The 22,468-nt window shown below is 39.5% G+C and overlaps 1 protein-coding gene across 1 annotated transcript in view; it reads left to right on the top strand.

The window, feature by feature from the left end:
* The window catches only part of itga10 (integrin, alpha 10), a 40,786-nt gene that overhangs the window by 9,154 nt on the left and 9,164 nt on the right, over positions 1 to 22,468 (top strand). Inside the window, exons 3-15 of the mRNA XM_053626746.1 lie at positions 1,132 to 1,243; positions 3,542 to 3,651; positions 3,787 to 3,875; positions 7,777 to 7,891; positions 8,032 to 8,159; positions 11,225 to 11,373; positions 14,317 to 14,467; positions 18,494 to 18,659; positions 20,265 to 20,338; positions 20,781 to 20,925; positions 21,712 to 21,860; positions 21,967 to 22,110; positions 22,218 to 22,421. Coding sequence (XP_053482721.1) covers positions 1,132 to 1,243; positions 3,542 to 3,651; positions 3,787 to 3,875; positions 7,777 to 7,891; positions 8,032 to 8,159; positions 11,225 to 11,373; positions 14,317 to 14,467; positions 18,494 to 18,659; positions 20,265 to 20,338; positions 20,781 to 20,925; positions 21,712 to 21,860; positions 21,967 to 22,110; positions 22,218 to 22,421 — 1,736 coding nt within the window. The remainder of the gene's footprint in view (positions 1 to 1,131; positions 1,244 to 3,541; positions 3,652 to 3,786; positions 3,876 to 7,776; positions 7,892 to 8,031; positions 8,160 to 11,224; positions 11,374 to 14,316; positions 14,468 to 18,493; positions 18,660 to 20,264; positions 20,339 to 20,780; positions 20,926 to 21,711; positions 21,861 to 21,966; positions 22,111 to 22,217; positions 22,422 to 22,468) is intronic.

Genomic DNA, 22,468 nt, shown 5'->3' with positions numbered 1-22,468 from the left:
AGGAAGTTAAGAAACAACACACTTATTTCTCAAAAGTCTGAGCAAAGAGAAAAGTTTACTTAATAACTAGAGTTTTTAAGTTGATTGCTTGGCAATATAAACGGCTGAGGGCAGGGTGGGAAGTAGACATGACAGATGACGAGAAAGAGATTAAGAGAGGAGGACAGGAAGACAGTGAAACTGGGAAATGGGACATGGTGAGAGAGAATTAAACATTAAAAAAGTCTGCATTGGATGAAAAAAAAAAAAAAAAGAATAGGAATCATATAATCACAGAATGGATCCAGTTTCATCTCTGAGCTCAAAGGTGGTCCCATACCCATTTACTGGACCTTAACCTAAGAGAAAGTGAAAGTTATAATGGAGAATTGCACATCATTTTATATACATATATAAAAAGAGATAAAGGATTCTTTAAATGACACCTTCTCCCTCCAAAAAAAAGTAAAAACATCTCAAGGGAAACAGGGAGACCCATGGCAGTATCATGTTTGAGGTTGATGGGGTTTGGGGCTCTGCCTGCCGTCTTTCTGAATCTTTGCCTTTTAATGTCTGTGTCTGAGTAAACAGGCCGATGAAACCCAACCAAAGCAGAGCTCTGACCAGAGGGAATGACTTGCCTGCATGCGTATGCGTTAAAAAAAAGCACACCACACACACACTGTGGTATACTGAATTCCTCATTGGTTGCGCTTTTGTTTTTACAGATAGAATGCAATCAAGAAAATATTCTGCTATGTGTTATGTATTTCCACTTTTTTTACTGGTTGAAGTTGTTTTAATCTACGTGGCTAGTGGTATAAAACACTCTCTTTGTCTCTCTCTCTCTCTCTCTCTCACACACACACACACACACTGTTTTTCTCTCTCTGTATAAAAGGAATGTCTGTGTATCATACAGGGAGCTTCTATGTTCAGTAGTTACTATAGGTGACATGCATTTCACTCTCTCTCTCTCTCTCCTTCTCTCATACTGTCCTTTCTCTCAGTGTCTCATTTTCCTTTAACATAACTACATTACTACATTACTACATTACAGTAGCATCTATCATTTGTTTTCCTTCTTAGCATAATCATGCATTTTGCTTCTGCCCTTCATTCTGCTTGTCTTTCTACTTATGTCTCATCCAGGACTGTGCCAATGTTTTAACATTGACGTGAACCAGCCACGCATTTTCAGCGGGGCAGAGGACGCTCTGTTTGGTTTCTCTGTGCTACAGCATGAAGTCGGGGGAGAGAAACTGTGAGTATTCAGTGTCATCTATTATAGTTGGTTTCAACTTTTGTGGTGAATGAATTTATTCTATTTGAGAATTAGGATAGCTAGAACTCGGATGATTTGTATAATTATAAACTCTGTAAGCTTATAAGCAATTAATTAAGGAATCAAATAGGACAGGGCATGCTGTTATACTAAAATAGTTAACGATGGCCTGGCACCTTAACCACCCAAAGTGTGTTTTTCCTTCACAGCAATTAATCAGCAATTAAAATGTTTTATTAATCAAGAACAACACATCATATTTTTTTATATGTTTGTAGTTGCATTTAATGTTGTGTAATGTATGTGAAACAAGTTAGTTCCTGTTATCACTTACATTATAACAGCTATAAGAAGTCACTCTCTCGCCAGCCTCTCTTTTTCCACTGTCTTTAAGGTAATAAGACAAGAAAATACAGCATGTCGTGTAACTGAGAGAGCAACGTCCTCTGTCATGAAGTTTTCCTGTGGTGGAAAACCTGCTTACTGTTACAAATCACTGACACTGGAGACTCCTCCCATAAATGATACATGTTTTAACACAAGCTTTAAATGTTTTCACAGAAGCACAACAAATCTTTGTTAAATAAAACCTGTTTATTATTGCACTTAGATTAGGTAGCTTGCCTATTATACTGTACAAGTCCCTGTGTATGAGCTGTTACTGTGGAAACAATAACATATTAGAATGGGAGAATTAATATAAACCTATCATTTGAATTACAGCTGGTGCTACTGTCAGAGCTGTGGTGTTGTACAGTAGAAGATTAATCAACACCTTCTGACCACTGCAATTTGAGAATTCAACAGCGTTGTGGTATAATTGAAATAACTGACACTGTCAGTGGACTGGCAAAAGGGTCTTCTCTGTTTTTCTCATTGGTTCCCACATGGTCGTTTTTTCCCCGCTTTACCTCACTATAAAATATTTAAACTGCAAAAATTTGGTAACACAAATGTTCATCTATAGTAAATATATAATAAATCCAATGTAATCTTTAAGACTTTTCCAGTGAAGTCAAAGTTATACTCGTGTTTAGTTGGCAAACGTATATACATTAATATATAAAAATTGTTCTTTGAATAGTTCCTCACTTTTGGAACCCTTTCTGTAAGAGAACCTCTTTCTTGTAGGGTTCTAAATAGAACCCTGAAGAGAACCTTTGAAGTTTCCCCAGACTAACACACTATAGAACCTTTAAGAGTGACAGATAGAACCTATATTTGGGTAGTGGCCTGGGAAAACCCTTCACATGGTAAAAATGTTGACATTCTCTACTATATATAGTTCTACATGTTTTCCTTAACTGAATTATGTTCCTCTTTTACATGTGTCTTAATCAAAAGTAAAGTTCTAGCACCAAGTTCTAGCACCAAGTTCTAGCTTGGTTCTCTCCCAAAACTGAAGATTCATTCAAATGAAATTGAAGTACAGTATGTTCTACATTTTAATCTAATTATTTATAAGATAAAACACAACATTGCTGCCAAATTGGAAAGAATTCTAGGTTCACAATAGGAAATGAGTTTCGATTACTAGTATCATCCACATGAGTCTGTGTCTCAACACCTGAGGTAAAAGTCACTCATGGGATTTAAATATGAGTCTCATCATTGTCTCTTCTCTGTTCACACTAATATCAGTGGGGTCATAATCACTGGTTAATTCAGACAGTCCAGTTCTGTTGATCTAAATTTCTTCTTAATTATGTCTTTTTATTAAGTCATTTAAGTATTTTTTATTGAAACTTTGTCCACTGTCATCTGTACAGAGTGTGCACAGTAAGTGTTCTTCTCTGTTTTAATGATGACGTGACAGTGCAGGAGCATCACAGATGTTTGACAGCCAACATCTAATTACAAACTGAATTGATTAGTACATTTTGCTACAACAAGTACTGTAGCTATCCAACAACCTGCTCAAATCATGAGAAAAACATACCTAGCTAGCAAGGTTTTAGACATTTGTAGGCAGAATGACTGCATTTACTGCTGTGTTTGTTAAACTGTTAAACTTACACAACATGATCTTTGCAGGCAGACAACCAAAGCAAGTTTAAAAAGTAACCTAAATTAAAACCACATTGTTTTAGTCAAAGGCAGAGATTTTCTCATGTTTTTGGCTGAGACTTGATGAGTTTTCCCAGACCGGCACATATAGACTGTACATACAAATATATACTGTATGTACATACTGTATGTATATTTAAATTTTATAGGAATTTGTTTTGTTGGTATTTCATAGTTGGCAATGTGGTTTACTAAGTTTCTGTGCCACAGGATGTTGGTTGGTGCTCCATGGGATGGTCCACCCAATAACAGGAAGGGAGACATTTATAAATGCATTGTGGGAGAGGAACTGAATTCCAACTGCTCAAAAGTGAATCTAGGTGAGAAAATGACAAAGGAATCATCATTCATATACACACAATTCAGACAATAAGGAATCTCCTACAGATAGGCTTAATGCCTGGAGTATAAAATATCACAAGTGTAAAATTCTTTATAATTATTTCTGTGTACAGCTGACAGTGCATTTCAGAATGTGTCACGGAATCTGAAAAACTCTCACTTGGGCATGACGCTTACGCCGGATGAACCCAATGGATTTCTGGTAAGAATGATGACAAATGAGGTGAATTCATTGGTTACTACAGCTGATCAACATGCATGAAACAGACTTTCACCACATCCTGAAAAACCTAGAAGTTGCTCCTGAATGTAATATTTTTTATTTATTTATTTTGAAATGAAATATTTTTAATGACTAGCTGAAATGCTTACAGTGCCTGGTATATCCAGGAGACCTTCCATCTAAATACTAACCAGGTCCATCCCTGCCTAGCGTTCAAGATCAGATGAGATCTGCTGTTCATAGAGTGGTATGGCCATAAGCCAGAGTTGGCCAGGATAAAGGCCTACACTCTTTGGCAAAATATTAAGTTTTTAATGGTCTTAACAGCATATAATTGGTCAGAAAATTAGCAAGAATTAAACAACAAGATAAAGTAACTTAGTGTGGGATAGCTTTTCCCTTTGATTTCTTTAGATGTTTCAGCCTTAAGGGTAAATCTGCAGACATCTTTTTTTGTGTTAGTTTGAATTTTACATCAAACATTTGAATTATTATCATAATTTTACCTTCGCTCTGATTTTAGTTTATTATTATTTATTTATTTTGTCTGCTTCAGAATTGAAGCCTGTCTTTTCACACCAATGGAAATGCATGTGCTTGTGTTTTTAAGCTTTTACTTCACTGTATTATTTATAGCTTAGATTTAGTCATGGGATGATAAAGTTTGCCACTCTAAAGGCACAGGCTGGGAAATAATTTTTCCTCAAGTACTTTAATACATTGGCGTTCCCTTGTAATAGTTTTGCAGTTCTTCATGGGTTTTAGGGACAGAATGGAATGTTGCTGCTGTGGGATTACTAATCAACCATTATGTACATGTCTGCTTGCACCACATGCTATTCATTTCAGCGGTGTACTTTGCCGAATCCACGCGATTGTTATGGTAGAGGTGCAGTGAAGAAGGTGTCACTGCACAGACAAAACTGCAACAAAAATTTAGCGATAATAGAACCAACTAAATTACAAAAAACTGTTGGAACGTATAGGTTTGGTCAAAATTTCTACAGGAGAAGGCAGGAGTGTTTTTTTTTTTTAAACAGAGCATTCAAACACAGCATATGCTGTAGAATTACTAGCAACATTCTTTTACCTTCTTACTTCATCTATACAGTATATAGATCATCGTTCATGCAGAATTGGGGTGCCGAACAAAATTGGTACAGAACCTAAAACCTTTGCATATATGAAGTGTTATATTGCATTATTAACTGCTGTTTAGTAAATCCACAGTATTAAAACACAGCAGTAGATTTTTTATAGACACAGACTGATACTGCCAGTGTTGAATCTATTCTGATTCAGATGCTCCAGGGTCCCGGGTTCAATCCTTAACTCAGGTCTTCTGTGCATGTTCTCCCTGCGTCCTGTGTGAGTTTCCAAAAAACATGCCTGCTGGATTGGCCACAATAAATTACCCTTATCCAGGGTGTACCCTCGCCCCACACCCAGTGTTCTTGGGGTAGGCTCCGGATCCACCGTGACCCTGAGTAGGAAAAAGTGCTTACTGAAAGTGAGCGAGAGGTTGAAAAGTTTATATTTTTGGAAAATAGTTTCTCTGTAACTCTCTCTATAATTGATATTTCTATTCAGTTATATTTTTGACTCAGATTGTTAATGATGTTTGTCATTTTGGGGTTTCTGTAGTAAATATACCTCTATGGTCATGTGTTCCTTTGAGAGCAAAGAAATAGTAACTAGAAAGTGTATTTAGCTGGAGTATCTGGATAATAGATAGACCTCGGATGATAATATATTGGGAGAGTCAGGTATATGAATAGTTGCTGGATAAATAAAAAGGAAATGAGCATGTGCTTGTGTGACCAGTGAAAGGAGATTAAAAGTGGCATAGTGGGATAGATGAAGGATCCAATGCAGTGCTCAGTTTGCTGCACCTGTGCGTGCTTAAATTCACCCCCTGACAGTAACCTCTGCGTTACTGTGCTGATTTATATCTTTATATTTTTATATAAACTGACCCGGTTCAAGTTAACTCAGGCTAAAGTAAACACCACACCCCTCATGCCAAGCAAGGAAACAGGCGGAGGCAGATGTTAGCCAGGCTTAGGACACAGCGGAAACCTCACCTAACCCCAGACAGACAAAGTGTATTTAAATATAATTTACACACCTAATTACACAGTCTCTCTCTCTCTCTCTCTCTCTCTCTCTCTCTCTCTCTCCCTATCTCGCTCTGCATTCAGTCAAACACAGGCTTCTGTGTAGGGCAGAACATAGCGAGCCATCTCATTCCAGTAGTGGAGCTGTTCCACTGAGGGTTTGGGGGAATTGCTGGCTGGCTGCTGCCAATGCATGTGTGTAACCAAGAAATAGTTGTATGGTGTATGTATAATTCACTCGGGGGAGAAGGGGAATGTTTGCCTAAGGAAGTGAGTAAGAGTGTGTTTGTGTGTGTCTGAGAGAGCAAGCACCTTGTACAGAGATAGAAGTCATTCAGTTTCGCTAATCACACTGTGTGCTGTTGAAACATCACCACATATTTGTTTTACTGTACATTATAGGCCAGTTTGAATATGCTTGGGTTTTGTGTTCTTTGAATGACTCTTCCTGTGGTCTTGTGTGTCAGTATATCCATGCATGTGCGTACATTGAATGGCTCCTGCTGTGGACAGGGCTATAACAGGATTGGAACATGACTCTAGATCTTTGTAATGACAGGCCTTGCAAAAGCCATAGCACCTCTTGCTCTTTCTCTGTCTCTATTTTTGTCTCCCTCTTTTTGTACCTCTTTCTTTTTCTCTGCCTCTTTCTTCATCTCTCTGTCTCATTCTTTCTCCCCTCATCATTTTCAAGTATGTGGCATTCACAATAATAGGGAGTGAGTGGGCTAGATGGTTTTCTCTGTCTCCCAGCTACCCCCTCCATACCTCCCTGACCCGCGACCACACTTCACTTTTGTTTCTTTCATCTCTATGTTTTCCCTTTCTATCTTAACCTCTATCTTTCTTTCTCCTGCTCTGGTCCTCTTTGGTTTTTCAGTCAAATAAATGGTGTGCTTTGAAGACGTAAATATTTTTGCACATTATTTTCTTTCTTTCTCTCTCTTTCACCCAATTTAATTGCTTCATTGGAGTGCGGTTTCCAATTCTGCTAAAGCATTTATGACAAATACCAACATTTGTCAACAATTGTCTCCACCCAGTCTATTTTTTCCTTTTTTCTTTACCCACCCTACTTCATTTTCCCTTTGTTCCCATTGCTTATTATTCCTTTTCCATGTGACCTATACCTCCTTTATCTTCTTGTCCTTGCATTCCTCTGTTTCTCTTGTGCACAGCCTTGGTCTTTATGGAAAACAGCAATAGCTCTAACTGTATAACACGAAGCTGTCCTCAGCCATAAATAAACTCAAACACGAGAGATCATTTATGCAGTGAATTTAACTTGAAAAGTCAAACGGTGTCCTTCATACAAATAAATATTAATTGATTTAAAACACTTGGATGGGGGTTGGGGGGTGCACGGTAGCTTAGTGGTTCGCACATTTGCCTCACATCTCTGGGGTTGGGGTTCAAATCCTGTATCCGCCCTGTGTGTGCAGAACTTGTAAGTTTTCCCAATGCTTTGGGGTTTTCCAACTGTTTTCTCCGCAGCCCAAAGACCTGCATTGTAGGCTGATTGGCATTTCCAAATTGTCCGCAGTGTGTGAATTGGTGTATGAATATTGTGCCCTGTCTAGGGTGTCTTATGACCTGAGTCCCCTGGGATAGGCTCCAGGTCCCCTGTGACCCTGTGTAGGACAAACAGTACATAAAAAGGATGGATGGATTCTCTGACTGGTATTTTCTGCAGGTTTATTGACTGTAGTATTGCCAAAATTACTGCAGCAGTGGTGTGTGTGTGTGCGTGTGTGCGTTTTCAGGCCTGTGCCCCGCTTTGGTCTCAGGAGTGTGGCACATCGCTCTTCAGCACGGGAATCTGTGCATCTGTTGACAATGACCTGGAGCCTAAAGAGACCATCGCCCCCACAGCACAGAGTGAGAATGACATGTACAATTTAAGCTAAAATGTAAAAAAAAAAAAACAACAACACTGCAATAAGTCCAAAAACAGCTAAACTAATTATAAGGTTTGATTGTTTGTTAAAGGTTGTAATGGATGTTTGCTTGTGTTCCAGGATGTACTACCTATATGGACATAGTAATAGTTCTGGATGGTTCTAACAGTATCTACCCTTGGTTTGAGGTTCAGAACTTCCTCAAGAACATCCTCAGCAAGTTCCACATCAGCCCGGAGCAGATGCAGGTGTGTGTGGGTTAAGGTGGACTTTTATACAGTGAGGGAAAAAAGTATTTGATCCCCTGCTGATTTTGTACGTTTGCCCACTGACAAAGAAATGATCAGTCTATAATTTTAATGGTAGATTTATTTGAACAGTGAGAGACAGAATAACAACAAGAAAATCCAGAAAAACGCATGTCAAAAATGTTATAAATTGATTTGCATTTTAATGAGGGAAATATGTATTTGACCCCTCTGCAAAACATGACTTAGTACTTGGTGGCAAAACCCTTGTTGGCGATCACAGAGGTCAGACGTTTCTTGTAGTTGGCCACCAGGTTTGCACACATCTCAGGAGGGATTTTGTCCCACTCCTCTTTGCAGATCTTCTCCAAGTCATTAAGGTTTCGAGGCTGACGTTTGGCAACTCGAACCTTCAGCTCCCTCCACAGATTTTCTATGGGATTAAGGTCTGGAGACTGGCTAGGCCACTCCAGGACCTTAATGTGCTTCTTCTTGAGCCACTCCTTTGTTGCCTTGGCTGTGTGTTTTGGGTCATTGTCATGCTGGAATACCCATCCACGACCCATTTTCAATGCCCTGGCTGAGGGAAGGAGGTTCTCACCCAAGATTTGACGGTACATGGCCCCGTCCATCGTCCCTTTGATGCGGTGAAGTTGTCCTGTCCCCTTAGCAGAAAAACACCCCCAAAGCATAATGTTTCCACCTCCATGTTTGACGGTGGGGATGGTGTTCTTGGGGTCATAGGCAGCATTCCTCCTCCTCCAAACACGGCGAGTTGAGTTGATGCCAAAGAGCTCCATTTTGGTCTCATCTGACCACAACACTTTCACCCAGTTGTCCTCTGAATCATTCAGATGTTCATTGGCAAACTTCAGACGAGCATGTATATGTGCTTTCTTGAGCAGGGGGACCTTGCGGGCGCTGCAGGATTTCAGTCCTTCACGGCGTAGTGTGTTACCAATTGTTTTCTTGGTGACCATGGTCCCAGCTGCCTTGAGATCATTGACAAGATCCTCCCGTGTAGTTCTGGGCTGATTCCTCACTGTTCTCATGATCATTGCAACTCCACGAGGTGAGATCTTGCATGGAGCCCCAGGCCGAGGGAGATTGACAGTTCTTTTGTGTTTCTTCCGTTTGCGAATAATCGCACCAACTGTTGTCACCTTCTCACCAAGCTGCTTGGCAATGGTCTTGTAGCCCATTCCAGACTTGTGTAGGTCTACAATCTTGTCCCTGACATCCTTGGAGAGCTCTTTGGTCTTGGCCATGGTGGAGAGTTTGGAATCTGATTGATTGATTGCTTCTGTGGACAGGTGTCTTTTATACAGGTAACAAACTGAGATTAGGAGCACTCCCTTTAAGAGTGTGCTCCTAATCTCAGCTCGTTACCTGTATAAAAGACACCTGGGAGCCAGAAATCTTTCTGATTGAGAGAGGGTCAAATACATATTTCCCTTATTAAAATGCAAATCAATTTATAACATTTTTGACATGCGTTTTTCTGGATTTTCTTGTTGTTATTCTGTCTCTCACTGTTCAAATAAACCTACCATTAAAATTATAGACTGATCATCTCTTTGTCAGTGGGCAAACGTACAAAATCAGCAGGGGATCAAATACTTCTTTCCATCACTGTATAACCTGTTTTTGTGGATCTACCTATAGAGCTGGGTGCTAAGAGCACAGAAGTGCAACATTTTGTGCATTCCCTGTTCTAACACATCACATTCAATGCAACATAGTCAGAGTCAGATGCCTTATTAGTAAAAAAAACAGTTCACTGATTAAAATATAAATGGGGTAATGTCCAAAAAAGGTTGGTGTAACAGGATGCCCTGCAGGTTAATTAATAATAAGAAGAGCCAATTGCCTTGTTGATCAGACTATCGAATCAAATTCTCATATTGACACAAGCACAGAATTAGGATACTGCTGACTTTGCAAAAGTCCAGAGTTTTGATTACAGCAGGAGTCCTTGTCATGACTCTTAACCTGTCCACTAAATACAGGTAGAATTAAGATAATAGAACTAGATATTATAAATACTAAGAAAGTATATGCTGCAACTGTGACTACAAAGCAGGCTATGCATAAGCTAATACAGTGTCTTACGTAAGTATTCACCCCCTTAAGCTTTTCCACATTTTGTAGGTACATGAAGGTACATTTTGTGAGGTACATCCTGAAACCGAAATTGACTTAATTGGGATTATATGTCATGAATCTACCCAAAATAACCCATGATATTGAAGGGGAAAGGGGGGTATAGTTTTTAAAACTTATACAAAGAAAACCCCAGCATTGCTCATCGCTCTGAGAACACCATCCCTCACAGTGAAGCATGGTGGTGGTAGTATCTCTGAATAATGCCCTCCTTATCTGGATAGTGGTGGGAGGGGATACTTATGCAAGCCACTGTACATCTTTAGCTTAAGCTTAGATCATTATCTAGTCAGAATAACTACACTTCTGTCTGGGTTAAGACAAAACCTTATAATGCTAAGGTCAGGATTATTAAGTACAGAGCTTGGAGTGTGTGTGTGTCCGTGTAATACAGCCACAAGCCTATCTTCAAAGAAGAAAAGATCCCAAAGTAAAACAGAGCTGGCAAACTCTGCTCAATAAATGGCCATGTTAAAATGAATGGACAGGAGCTATGGTTTATGTTGTGGAAAATGACAGGGTTAGATCTTATAAATGTGTGTGCATGTGTGTTTGTTGTGTACATGTGTGACAGATAGAGTGAAACCGAACATTGGTTATGTGTCCTTGTCAGCATGCTATGGCCTCTGAGTAAGGGCAGTAGTAACCAAGCCATGCACGTGTTTCTTCATAGGCAGTAGACTGTGTGAGAGCAAACGGGGTAAACGGAAATGCTTTTGCTTTGTGGGGCTTTTCTTATCCCGGAACCATTGTGAATTTTTGAGGTGTTTGGTTTGGCATGATGGAGTGAGAAGAGACTGCAGTCAGTCTGACCGATACTGCCTGGTGACTGGCATGCACACTCAGTGCTAAAGTTCAGCTTAACTGAAATGTTTGTGTGTGTGTGTGTGTGTTTTTCTCAGGTGGGCATCCTGCAGTATGGTGAGATCGCAGTTCACGAGTGGTCTCTTAAGGACTATCAGACGACAGAGGAAGTGGTGGAAGCTGCCAAGAACATCAATCGACAGGAAGGGCGAGAGACTCGCACCGCATATGCGATACAGATGGCCTGGTATGACTGCCAGTCATTCTCTCCTATCATTCTCAGCATCTCTCTCTTTATTGCTATAATTTCTTTCTTGTTTTTTTTTTTTCTTCTTTTTTTTTTATGTGTCAGATTTTTTATTTTCAGAACCGGTGTTATGTGTGTGCATAAGGAACCGGAGCACTCAATAGTACCTTTGTCATTGAGTCAGTACCTCTAAAGAAGACATTCCAGGAGCTGTAACACTATAGCTACCCCAGGGACATGCACAAAAACCTGCATGGACTTCCGTCAAGTTTTCTATTTTAGTTATACTTCTCTCTTTTTATTTATTGTTCTTCATCCTTTATCAGAATTCTTTTCCTCTATTTTTGCCACAGATGCTAGACCCAAAAGAGGAAAAATTACATCCGTTTTGTGTGCAGGAAACGTGACAAATTTTATTCTAGCTTCATCTGGATTAACCAATTAAAAGAGCAATACCCGTGCCATTTCTGCTGTAATCCAGATAGAGATTTCATGAAACCACTATATCTTTGGACTAACAGAGCCATGTCAGTTAACTGCAGACTCGCTGTCAGCCATGCTCATTATATCAGGCTATATAAGGCATTTAATGTTGCACGGATTTCTGTGTAATGCACACAGTTTGGGAAAAACTTCAGTCCATATTTTGATGTTCTGCATACTAGCAATGCTGTGGTTTTCTACATTTTGTGTGCTTTTTTTTTTTCCAAAAGCAGAGCCAGTGAAATCGCTGCCATTACCAGCCACTGCTTTAGCCAAGAGCATTTTCATAGCTTCTCTTCCCAAGGTTTGAGGAGGGTTACAACAATTTAGAGCTAGGGGTAATGTAGTTACTGTAAAACAAAGTTTTGCCATGATGGCTAATTGGGAATATCATCTATAACCCTATTACAGGCAGTGCATACAGTCTCCACAGTATGAACAACCATATGCTTATTACATGTGTTATATTTTGCTCTAGCTCGGACCTGTCACTTTGTTGCTTTGTTGCAATCGGTTTGTGTATGTTTATTACATATCAGTGTGTATTTATGTGTGTATGCTATTATTCTGTCAGTCTTTTACCCTACTTTACACTTCAGACATTAGCCAGGTTTTCTCTTACATAAAACTACATAAGAACAACTTTTGTAAGATGTTCTTTCATGTCTTGAGACCCTGATTGTTAAGGTATAAGGTGGAGATTATGAGTTTGTGTTATACTGTATAGTTGTATGTTTTTATTAACAGAGCTCAACAACTGTCCCTAGCCTTCCATTATGTGAGTTTCAAGGCAACAATTTTTCCTTTGTTTTCTTAGTACAGGAAAACCTGCGCTACAGATACAAGGGATAAAGATTACATTGAAAAATTCATCACGGAAATGAAACCAGCTAACCAACTAACTAAACTGAAAAAATTATAATATTAATATGCAAAGCACAATGTCATATATTAAACCTAATACACAGTATACCTTTCATGTAATTCACATTATTGTAGTATCATTAGACAACAATTTATTATGAGTCAAAATAATACAGTAATACAAACCCATTTAGATGAAAATTCTTGTATTAATACTTAATGGCGTTAGATTTCTTGTTCTTTCTCTGTTGATGAAGTGTTAGCATTAGTGGGATGAGGTGGGTCATCAGGTTGTGATAATATTAATGTTTGCTGTTGCTGAGGGAGGACCGGAGTGTAAGAGGATGCTAGGTCAGCATAGCTGCAGGTGTGGTTACTGTACTGCGGACTTAGCTTTAGCCTCTGCAGCTGTGCAAACACACAAACCCACACTTTTTCATGAATACATACACACATATACATTCTCGCAATGTTTAACCGCATTTCAGTTGCAGATCCATTCTAATGAAAGAGTATATATTAAATGTCAAGCATGCGAATTAATTAATGCACGCTGTAAAGTATAAGCAGCACGAGTGAAAACCACATTTCACCAGATGGAGCACTCTTTAAAGTCCTGTATTGGCTTTAAATAACACCAGTTAACATTGCCTTACTTTCTCCCACTTGATCAATCTCTGTATACAACTCTCTGGAAAACTTCCAGCATCTAATACAAATAACACACTGCATTTGTGCCATTTATATTCTTCAGAAATGTGACATATTCTCAGTTTGAAAGTGTCTCCTCACTCTCTCTGATTTAACTAATTAACATAACCACTTTCCTTCATCCTTTCCTTGGTAATCTGTGTGTTGTGCCTCTGTGTTTATTTCTCATGAATCCACCACATCAGATGCCTCTTTTCTTCAGATCTGATGTCATGAGCATGACACTCCCATGCAGTGTCTATGATATGAGCTTGTCTTTCTATAACCCCTCTGGGAAGTAGTGTGAGGTCTTAATAACAATCCTTAACACAAGGTTCTCCCTTTTATCCCTGTTTCTCCCCTTCAACATTTCTAATTGCCCCCCTCTCATTTATTGTATTCTATTTTATTCAGTCCTATTCTGTTCTCCACCCTGTGCGTCGTCCGTCTCTTTTTCTCTCTCTCTCTATGTATGTAATTAGACGGGAGGCTGCTTGGTGTTTTCAAACTTGGCGTCTCTTGCGGAGAGCCGCTGTGATATATATAGCCAAGATCTGGACAGCCTCCTGAAAATCACTGAGCTGACTAACACTGAGGTCGCCACGCACTTTCCGCTTTAAGATGCTGGTCAAATTCACACAAACAGGATGGAATGTGCATGTATGTGTGTGATGGCTATAAAATTTTGCAGATTTTTTTTTTATGGACGTTAGAATTATTCAGAAAAATAGACATTCAAGCTTTGTCAGATTATCACACATGCAAGAGCCAACATTTTTAGTCTGGGAGTATTTTAATAACATCAAGAGACAGTAACTTGAATTTGTCTTTTTTCTCATTTTACTATTTAAGTGAGAGCAAAGAAAATGTATTTGTTAATATGTCCTTAAAACTCTCACTGTACAGCACAGAGGCATTCAGTGCGGAAAGAGGAGCGAGAGATGGAGCCACTAAGGTGATGCTTGTGGTGACAGACGGAGAGTCACATGATGGCGACGAGCTTCATGATGCACTGGTCGAGTGCGAGAATCGCAACATCACCAGATATGCAATAGCTGTGAGTGCACTTTGCACATTTACACTCAATGCAAGTTAACAAATATACAGCAAATTTGACGTTGATCTTGCTTTGACTATATACCCAAGCCATTATTTTTATACACATGAATACTTCTGATTTTTGATACTGAAGGTCCATCTGTCCACTAAACTGACCATACTTGGCACTGATCTATTTCAAGAGCTTTAGTTGCACTCTGCTTTTTAATTCACCATTTCTCAGATGTACTGTCAAAAAGGGGCTCAAGCCATTCTTTAAACAATCGTAACCACTGGATTTCTCAGCAGACATGGTTGAAAGCAGAGTTCAGAAATAGCGCTAAAGACTGTAGACTTCTCCACCCCTGCACAAGCCCAGTGGGTGGGTGAGTGGTTACAGAACCTCCCTCAACTTTTACCAAAACCACAACATTAAGAAGAACCAAGTTATAGAAAAGCCTGTCACGCTTTGGAGGAAGGGACTTTTTGAAGAGGATTATGTAATTGAAGGGGGTGGATAAGTTAAAGTGAATATACTGAGGACAAATTGAGAAGTAGACACATAAGGTTTTTAAAATTTGTTTTCAGAGCAACACTTTTGTTAATCATGCTCACTTGTTTGTTATTTTCGTGATGAGTTACCTTATTTAAGCTCTGTGTTTTCTTCATTTAGTTGCTCGAGCATTGTGTTCAGGTTATGTTTGTGCCTGTGTTTGTGTTTTGGTTGGATTAGTTAGTTTGTATTATGCATAGTCTTATTTTAATAGTTTAGGTTTTTCTAGCCCTGTTTAACTTAGTATTGCCTAGTTCCTGGTTGTCCTAGTGTTTTGATGTTTTTTGTTCCCTGAGTTTCTGTTCCCCAATAAAGAAGTTCTGCATTTGCATCTGTCCATATGGACTCTATTCTGACACTATGGAAGACTTTGGGGGGAACATGTTAGACAGTGCTGTCTAACACCATCATTAAAACTCTAAATATGAAAAGAATGGTGCTAATTCCCCTAGAACAGTTCTAAAGACTTCTAGAAGGCACATTGAAGCTGTTCTGGTGGTTTGTGGTGGCCCATCACCTTACTGAGACGCTTTATTTTGTATTTTTACTTTAATTTGCCCCCCATTTGTAGAAGACCCGCAAGGACCTAAATTGAAGACTAAGTTGAAGAAAGGGAGGGAAGAAGACTATTTTTGTTTATTTTGACCTATGACTCATCCTTCATAACTGTTTCATTGAATTTAGTCTCGTACAGGCTAATGAAAAGCCAGCTACTGGTTGAAATCTTTTCCACCTGTATGCAAACTGAGACAACACAGTTTCTTTCTGAAGCTCCTCAGGAGAACTGCAGAACTGAATTATGACAAGTTGTTTTCATGCAACGCCAGCAAAAGCATAGCTTTTATGTTTCAGTGTTTTTCATGTTATTTCCTTTGACTCTCCCTCTGTACAACCAGGGGACAAAAAAAACTTGACTGTATAATAAAAAGTGTTCAAGGGAGTGTAAAAAAGTGGCCTCACTGAAAAAACAACGTTAGTGGTGAGGTGGAGCCAGGCTGTGTTTTAGACATTAGTGATGTGGGGGAGAAGAGAGTTCACAACTAACACATGGATGTGGTGATGGTTCGCAGGCTGATATGGTAAATAAAAAGAGTATGTGTGAGAGATACTATATGCTGTATGTTGGAGTACCAACTGGCAGCTTATGTGACACTACATCTCATGGGAACTGGTAGCTGAGACTGACTTTATGAGCAGAAGGCGTTGAATTGCATGCATATTGACGAGATTCATGGATCTGATGTGGAGGAAGCTGTTAAGGGGAAATACACTCACTGAGACCTTTATTAGGAACAACTGTACACCTACTCATTCATGCAATTATCTAATCAGCCAGTAGTGTGACAGCAGTGCAATGCATAAAATCATGCAGATACCGGCTAGCAGCTAGCAGCTTCACATCAGCCATCAGAATGGGGGGAAAATGTGATAGTGATTTTGACTGTGGCATGATTTTTAGTGCTAGACAGGCTGGTTTGAGTATTTCCGTATCTGTTGATCCCCTGGGATTTTCACACACAATAGTCTCTAGAGTTTGATCAGAATGGTGCAATAAAGAAAACGCATCCACTGAGTGGCCGTTCTATGAATGAAAATCCCTTGTTGATGAGAGAGGTCAACGGAGAATGGCCAGACCAGTTGGAGCTGACAAAAAAGCTACAGTAATTCAGATAAACACTATGTACAATTGTGGTGAGCAGAGAAGCATCTCAGAATGCACAACATGTTGAACATTGAGGCGGATGGACTACAACAGCAGACGACCATGTTGAGTTCCTCTTCTGTAAGCCAAGAACAGAAAGCTGAGGCTGCAGTGGGTACAGACTCACCAAAACTGGACAAGTGATGACTGGAAAAATGTAGCCTGGTCTGATGAATCTCGATTTCTTCTGAGGCACACAGATGATAGGGTCAGAATTTGGCACCAAGAGCATGAATCCATGGGCCCAACGTGCCTTGTGTCAACAGTCCAGGCTGGTGGAGGTGGTGTAATAGTGTGGGGAATGTTTTCTTGGCACACTGTGGGTCCATTAATACCAATCAATCATCGCTTGAATGCCACAGAATATCTGAATATTGATGCTGACCATGTGCATTCCTTCATGGCCACAATTTACCATCTTCTAATGGCTACTTCCAGCATGATAATGCACCATATCACAAAGCAAAAGTAATCTCAAACTAGTTTTATGAACATGACAATGAGTTCAATGTTTTTCAATGGCCTTCCCAGTCACCGGATCTGAATCCAGTAGAACACCTTTGGGATGAGGTAGAACGGGAGATTCACAGCATGAAAGTGCACCTGAAAAATCTGCAGGAAGTGCGTGATGCAATGGTCAACATGGATCAGAATCTCAAAGGAATGTTTCTAACATCTTGTGGAATCCATGCCATGAAGAATTGAGCCTGTTTTGAGAGCAAAGGGAGGCCATACCCAGTATTAGTATAGTGTTCCTAATAAAGTGTTTGGTGAGCGTGTATCTACCCTAAACTAGAGCTATAGTCCAGTATCAAGATGTTTTTTTTTATTGTTGTTTGGCATTTGTACTTAGTCTTGGGCATTGATCTCACCAAATATGGTCTTGGTCTTGATCAAGAGTTTGTAAAATTGTTGGTGATGTCTTTTCGCATGCACAAAGCTTGACAAGAAGTAAATCCTTCTTCCAGAAAATATAGGTTAATCATTGGGACAACAGACAATAAAGCAATTTGAAGTAAATAAAGGCTTGTCCCAAAAAGGTTTTGATGGTCTTCTGTCTCAATCTTTAGTTGGTCCTGGTTTTATTTGGACTTGATCTTGACTAGACCCACTTAAGAATTGTCTGCAATCAATCTTGACTAGCCTTGGTCTTGGACTTGTCTTGGACTTGTCTTGGACTTGACAGTGACATTCTTGATTGCAGCCCTACCCCAAACACTCCCATTGGTTCCACTCATTCCCTATCATGTATGAAGTTTAATTCATATCTACCACCTTCATACGGTATGTAACATATCTAAGATGTATATTAGTGTTTGGTGATTGGATAATGAAGTTTCCAGAACTTTCTTGAGCAAAGGTCTACTGTAGGAGTTTATTGCATATATAAGTGGATGTTTCAAATAGCTTTGCTTGGACAGTATCCAAAGTGATATAAAGGAATTCTCATTAGTTTTAAGTTTCCAGTAGATGACTTTATTGTGCCTGTGAGTAAGTGATGTTCTCTCTATCTGAGTCATGCAGAGGTGTTCTGGCTCCTTCTCTGCTCTTCCTACCACTGCTTTGTGAATTAAGGCATCATTTCATCTGCTTGGTTCTTTTCGTAATGTAGGGCACATGTTGAGTTACTGTGAGAACATTTGTTATTTTCTGCTCAAGTCTTCAACTATCTGAAGTTAACATTTCCCCCTGAAGCAAATAGGAGTTTTGTTCATTGAAATGTTCTCAGAGCAAAACTATTTGCCAAATATTTCTGTTTGTCTCTTTCATTTTATCTTTTGTTATTTTAGGTTTTGGGTCACTACATTCGCAGGCAGCAGGACCCAGAGACCTTTATTAATGAAATCAAATTCATTGCCAGCGACCCTGATGAGAAATATTTTTTCAATGTAACTGATGAAGCGGCATTGAATGACATTGTAGATGCACTTGGGGATCGAATCTTTAGTTTGGAAGGTAAGAGATAAACCAGTTAAGAGGCAAACTATTGAAATTAAAAGCATTATTATTTTTGACCACTCTGAAAGTGTATGTATTTAGGTTTCTGGGTTTAAAATATATATATATATTTCTAAACTGTAACCCATAATTTCAAATTAGACTGTTTGTTTTTAAAGACCTTATCCATAGCAAAACAAAGAAACAAACATTGGTTAAGTGTGAAGTGTAAATGAAATTCATATTCAAATACTTTTGTCGCTTTGAAGCTCCATTGGTTAAATTGGGAAGAACTAACAGAATTAGATGTTAATTAAATAATATTCCTACCATAAAAGACATTAAATGTTGGACGTTGGTTTCATTACAGGCTTAATATATGGCACAAACATTCAATGTAGTGTAGGGATTTTAGCCAGCGGTGGGCGGAGCACAGACACACAGGAGGCTGTTTCGATGTTATATGGGATTTATTTAAGATAATCGGTGAGCGGGGGTGCGCGTGTGGGTGCGTGTGTGTGGGTTGAAGGGCGATCGGGCGGTGAGGGTCTCATACGTCGGCGGTTACAGCCAAGGGGGCGGGGCGGAGCCGTCACTCGCGTCGGAGTCACCTGAAACCCGAAAAAACACACAACAGCGAATAGCAAACAGGCACGCGTCGGCAAAACTGCATAAAACATGCCAGAAATTCGCGCACATGCTCGGGGATACTTCTCTCTTTCTGTGAGTGGAATATCGCCCTTTTATACTCTTCCCTCGCTTGCTGGATGGTGGAATTCTTCCGTACGGTGCACCATTCACGAGCCGTGGGTGTGTCGGCGGCCCCGCCCCGCCGCCACGTGCTTTCTGGATGTCCCAAACATTTGGTGGCACTGAAGCGGAGCTGTCTCTTCTGCGCCACTGCGGCAGTCGCGTGAGGAGCGATCTTTGTTTCCTGTGCGCCGGCTACCGGCCTGGCGCCACAATAGACAGGTTAAAGTAAACAAAATGATATTGATATTATATGACATTGGGTGTGGCATCTTTTCTAAAGCTGTAAACACCTCCCTCACTAGGCTACCCACAATGCCACTGATAGGAATAATGCCAGAAATAATTATTCTAAGAGACAAGAAAGATTATGCGTTCATTTTAGAGGATGGGTGGATAAAGTCGGGAATTAAAAAGAGGGTCAGGCTAATATGCCTGAGCTGGAGCAGGGCTGAAAGTTTTCATGCCGTCTTGGCTCTCAAAAGAGGAAGGAAGGGAGGGAAGGTATAGAGATGAGGAAAGGGATGCTGACATATGGTGATGACGGTTGGCATGGCAGAATGGCCTGAGTAATCCAATTGTAAAAATGAGTAAAGCACTGACCCTGTGATCAAGTTTGGGGCAGGATTGTATAATGAATTCAGTTGCTAGACATTTAATCATTTTAGGTCATTACATAGAATTTAACTGATTTTATTAAGCAATGAGCATTTAATATTTTAGAAGCTTTCTTGTCTTAAAATTTTGAACATTATGTTTTAACATATATACCATCGTTCACTCTGCAAGTATTTATGCAACAATCCCTTGCATGACTTTGAGGTTTATTACTGACGTTATTGGAATGTAATGGAATGTTTTGTGTGCTGACAGGGACATTGGGATTTAATCAAAGTACCTTTCTCATGGAGATGTCACAAATTGGGTTCTCAACACACATTTTAAATGTGAGTATTCTTTTCAAATGGACTATTTTTATGGATTGCCTTGTCAATTGTTCCTGTATACTTTTCAGTCTGTATAGCAGTCGTAAATATAAAACAGGAGTAACTTTGATGGTGATGTTGTGTGTCACATTCATAGGCTCAGATCCATACTACACCTTTTAAAGCAAGCTACAGGTTCCAGTACACTTACCTTCGTCAATAGCGTCCTTCTACAAAGGCAAATTTACAAATTGTAATGATGTTACTATCTGTATATGATGTTAGCATCTTTTGGCTCATGTATTAGATTACCATTCAGTGTAGATTACTATAGAAATAGATCAATAATCTTCCAGGATTAAGTGAAGGAGTTTGTTTGAATGTGTGAACACTGACATGAAGGGCATGATGTCTTACTCTATTAAATTTCAATTACTGCATATTTCATTGTGTTATTTTCTAGGATGGGATCTTGTTTGGCATGGTGGGAGCTTATGATTGGGAAGGGGGGGTTTTGAAGGAGGGTACTGATGGAACAGTCATGCCCCCTCGAGAAGCCTTCGAGGAAGAATTTCCTGTGAAGCTAAAGAATCATGCAGCATACCTAGGTAACTTTTCCATCTTTGAACTAAAAACAGTTTCAAGACATCACTATTTTTAGGTTGTGCAACAAAGAACATGTCAAACCTAGTGGCTAATTAGATCAACTTAAGCTCAATTTCTGGCTGTAATGCTTCTTAGGCTACACTGTGCAAAATAATAAATCTGTGTATCAAATTTAAGGACGTACAAATACCTAAAATGCACTTATGTGGACAAACTGGTGGCGCAGCTGAAATCACAGATTATGAAACTGAGTGCAGTGCTGTGTGGAAACTCATTATAGCTTAATAATGTAAGGAGGATGCAATGTCTACAGCAGGGTCTGGGAGAATTTTCATCAGACTCTAAAGTCTGTTTCTAGTTTTCCAGTTTATACAGAGTGATATCAAAATGTTAACATTCCATAAAAGCACAAGAAAATGTAAAACAAAACAACAACAACAACAAAAAAACAGACTTTTCCCAGCTTAGTTTTAAGCAGTTGGCTTCAACTATCCTGAAATTTAGCCAGCTATTTAGCCTACGTTCTTTAATGTCTGCCTGCATCTCCTTACCGTATGCCTCAGTGTTTTCCCCACTGCCCAATTAGCTGACATACGCTAATATACATATATATATATATATATATGTATATATATATATATATATATATATATATATATATATAACAATTTTTTGGAATTATCTACAACCTGAATATGTCTACATGTGTGTTGTACAGTATATGTGTGTTGGTACATGTGTGTTGTATATGTTTGAGTATTTCAGAGGAAATCTTGGTTCTGTTGCAGGTTATACTGTGTCCTCTGTGACAGTAGGTGATGGGAGGAGACTCTATGTGGCTGGGGCACCCAGATTCAAACACAAAGGAAAGGTCATTCTGTTTGACTTGAGTCTAGTTGGAGATGTCAACATCACACAGGCTATTGAAGGAGAGCAGGTTGAGATTTATCATTCATCACTCCTTTATTCATTTATCTTCAGCCTCACTGAGTTGTTCCCACTTCAAAATAATTGTTTTCATCTCTGTTGTTCTCTCTATCCAGATTGGCTCCTATTTTGGCAGTGAGGTGTGTGTGGTGGATGTCGATCAGGATGGTATAACAGATATCCTCCTGATTGCTGCCCCCATGTTCCTGGGAGCAGGAAACAAAGAGACAGGCAAAGTCTATGTCTACTGTCTAGATGGGGTAAGAAGCAAAAAGGGAAAAAGAGGGCATTCTTTAAATTCCTTGCACTCTTATTATTAACTTTTCAGAATTCCACACTTTTTAAGGTCATTAAATTCCCTCCATAGAATGGTTTTGCCCCAAACGGGACCCTACATTCTCAGCAGAAAGCCCAGGATGCTCGGTTTGGTTATGCCATGGCTGTGGCTCCAGATCTCAACCATGATGGCTTTTCTGACCTTCTAGTGGGCGCTCCACTGGAAGATGATCACCAGGGTGCACTTTACATATACCATGGTGATGAATTCTATATAAAACCCCATTATAAGCAGGTACGATGATGAGTGTGTGAACTTCATGGTGGCCACAGTTAACACAT

This window comes from Ictalurus furcatus, chromosome 1 (assembly GCF_023375685.1).
Source record: "Ictalurus furcatus strain D&B chromosome 1, Billie_1.0, whole genome shotgun sequence".
In the NCBI taxonomy this organism is placed as follows: Eukaryota; Metazoa; Chordata; class Actinopteri; order Siluriformes; family Ictaluridae; genus Ictalurus; species Ictalurus furcatus.
The sequence above is the reverse complement of the archived record's forward strand: the minus strand, read 5'-3'. Positions and strand labels throughout refer to the sequence as shown.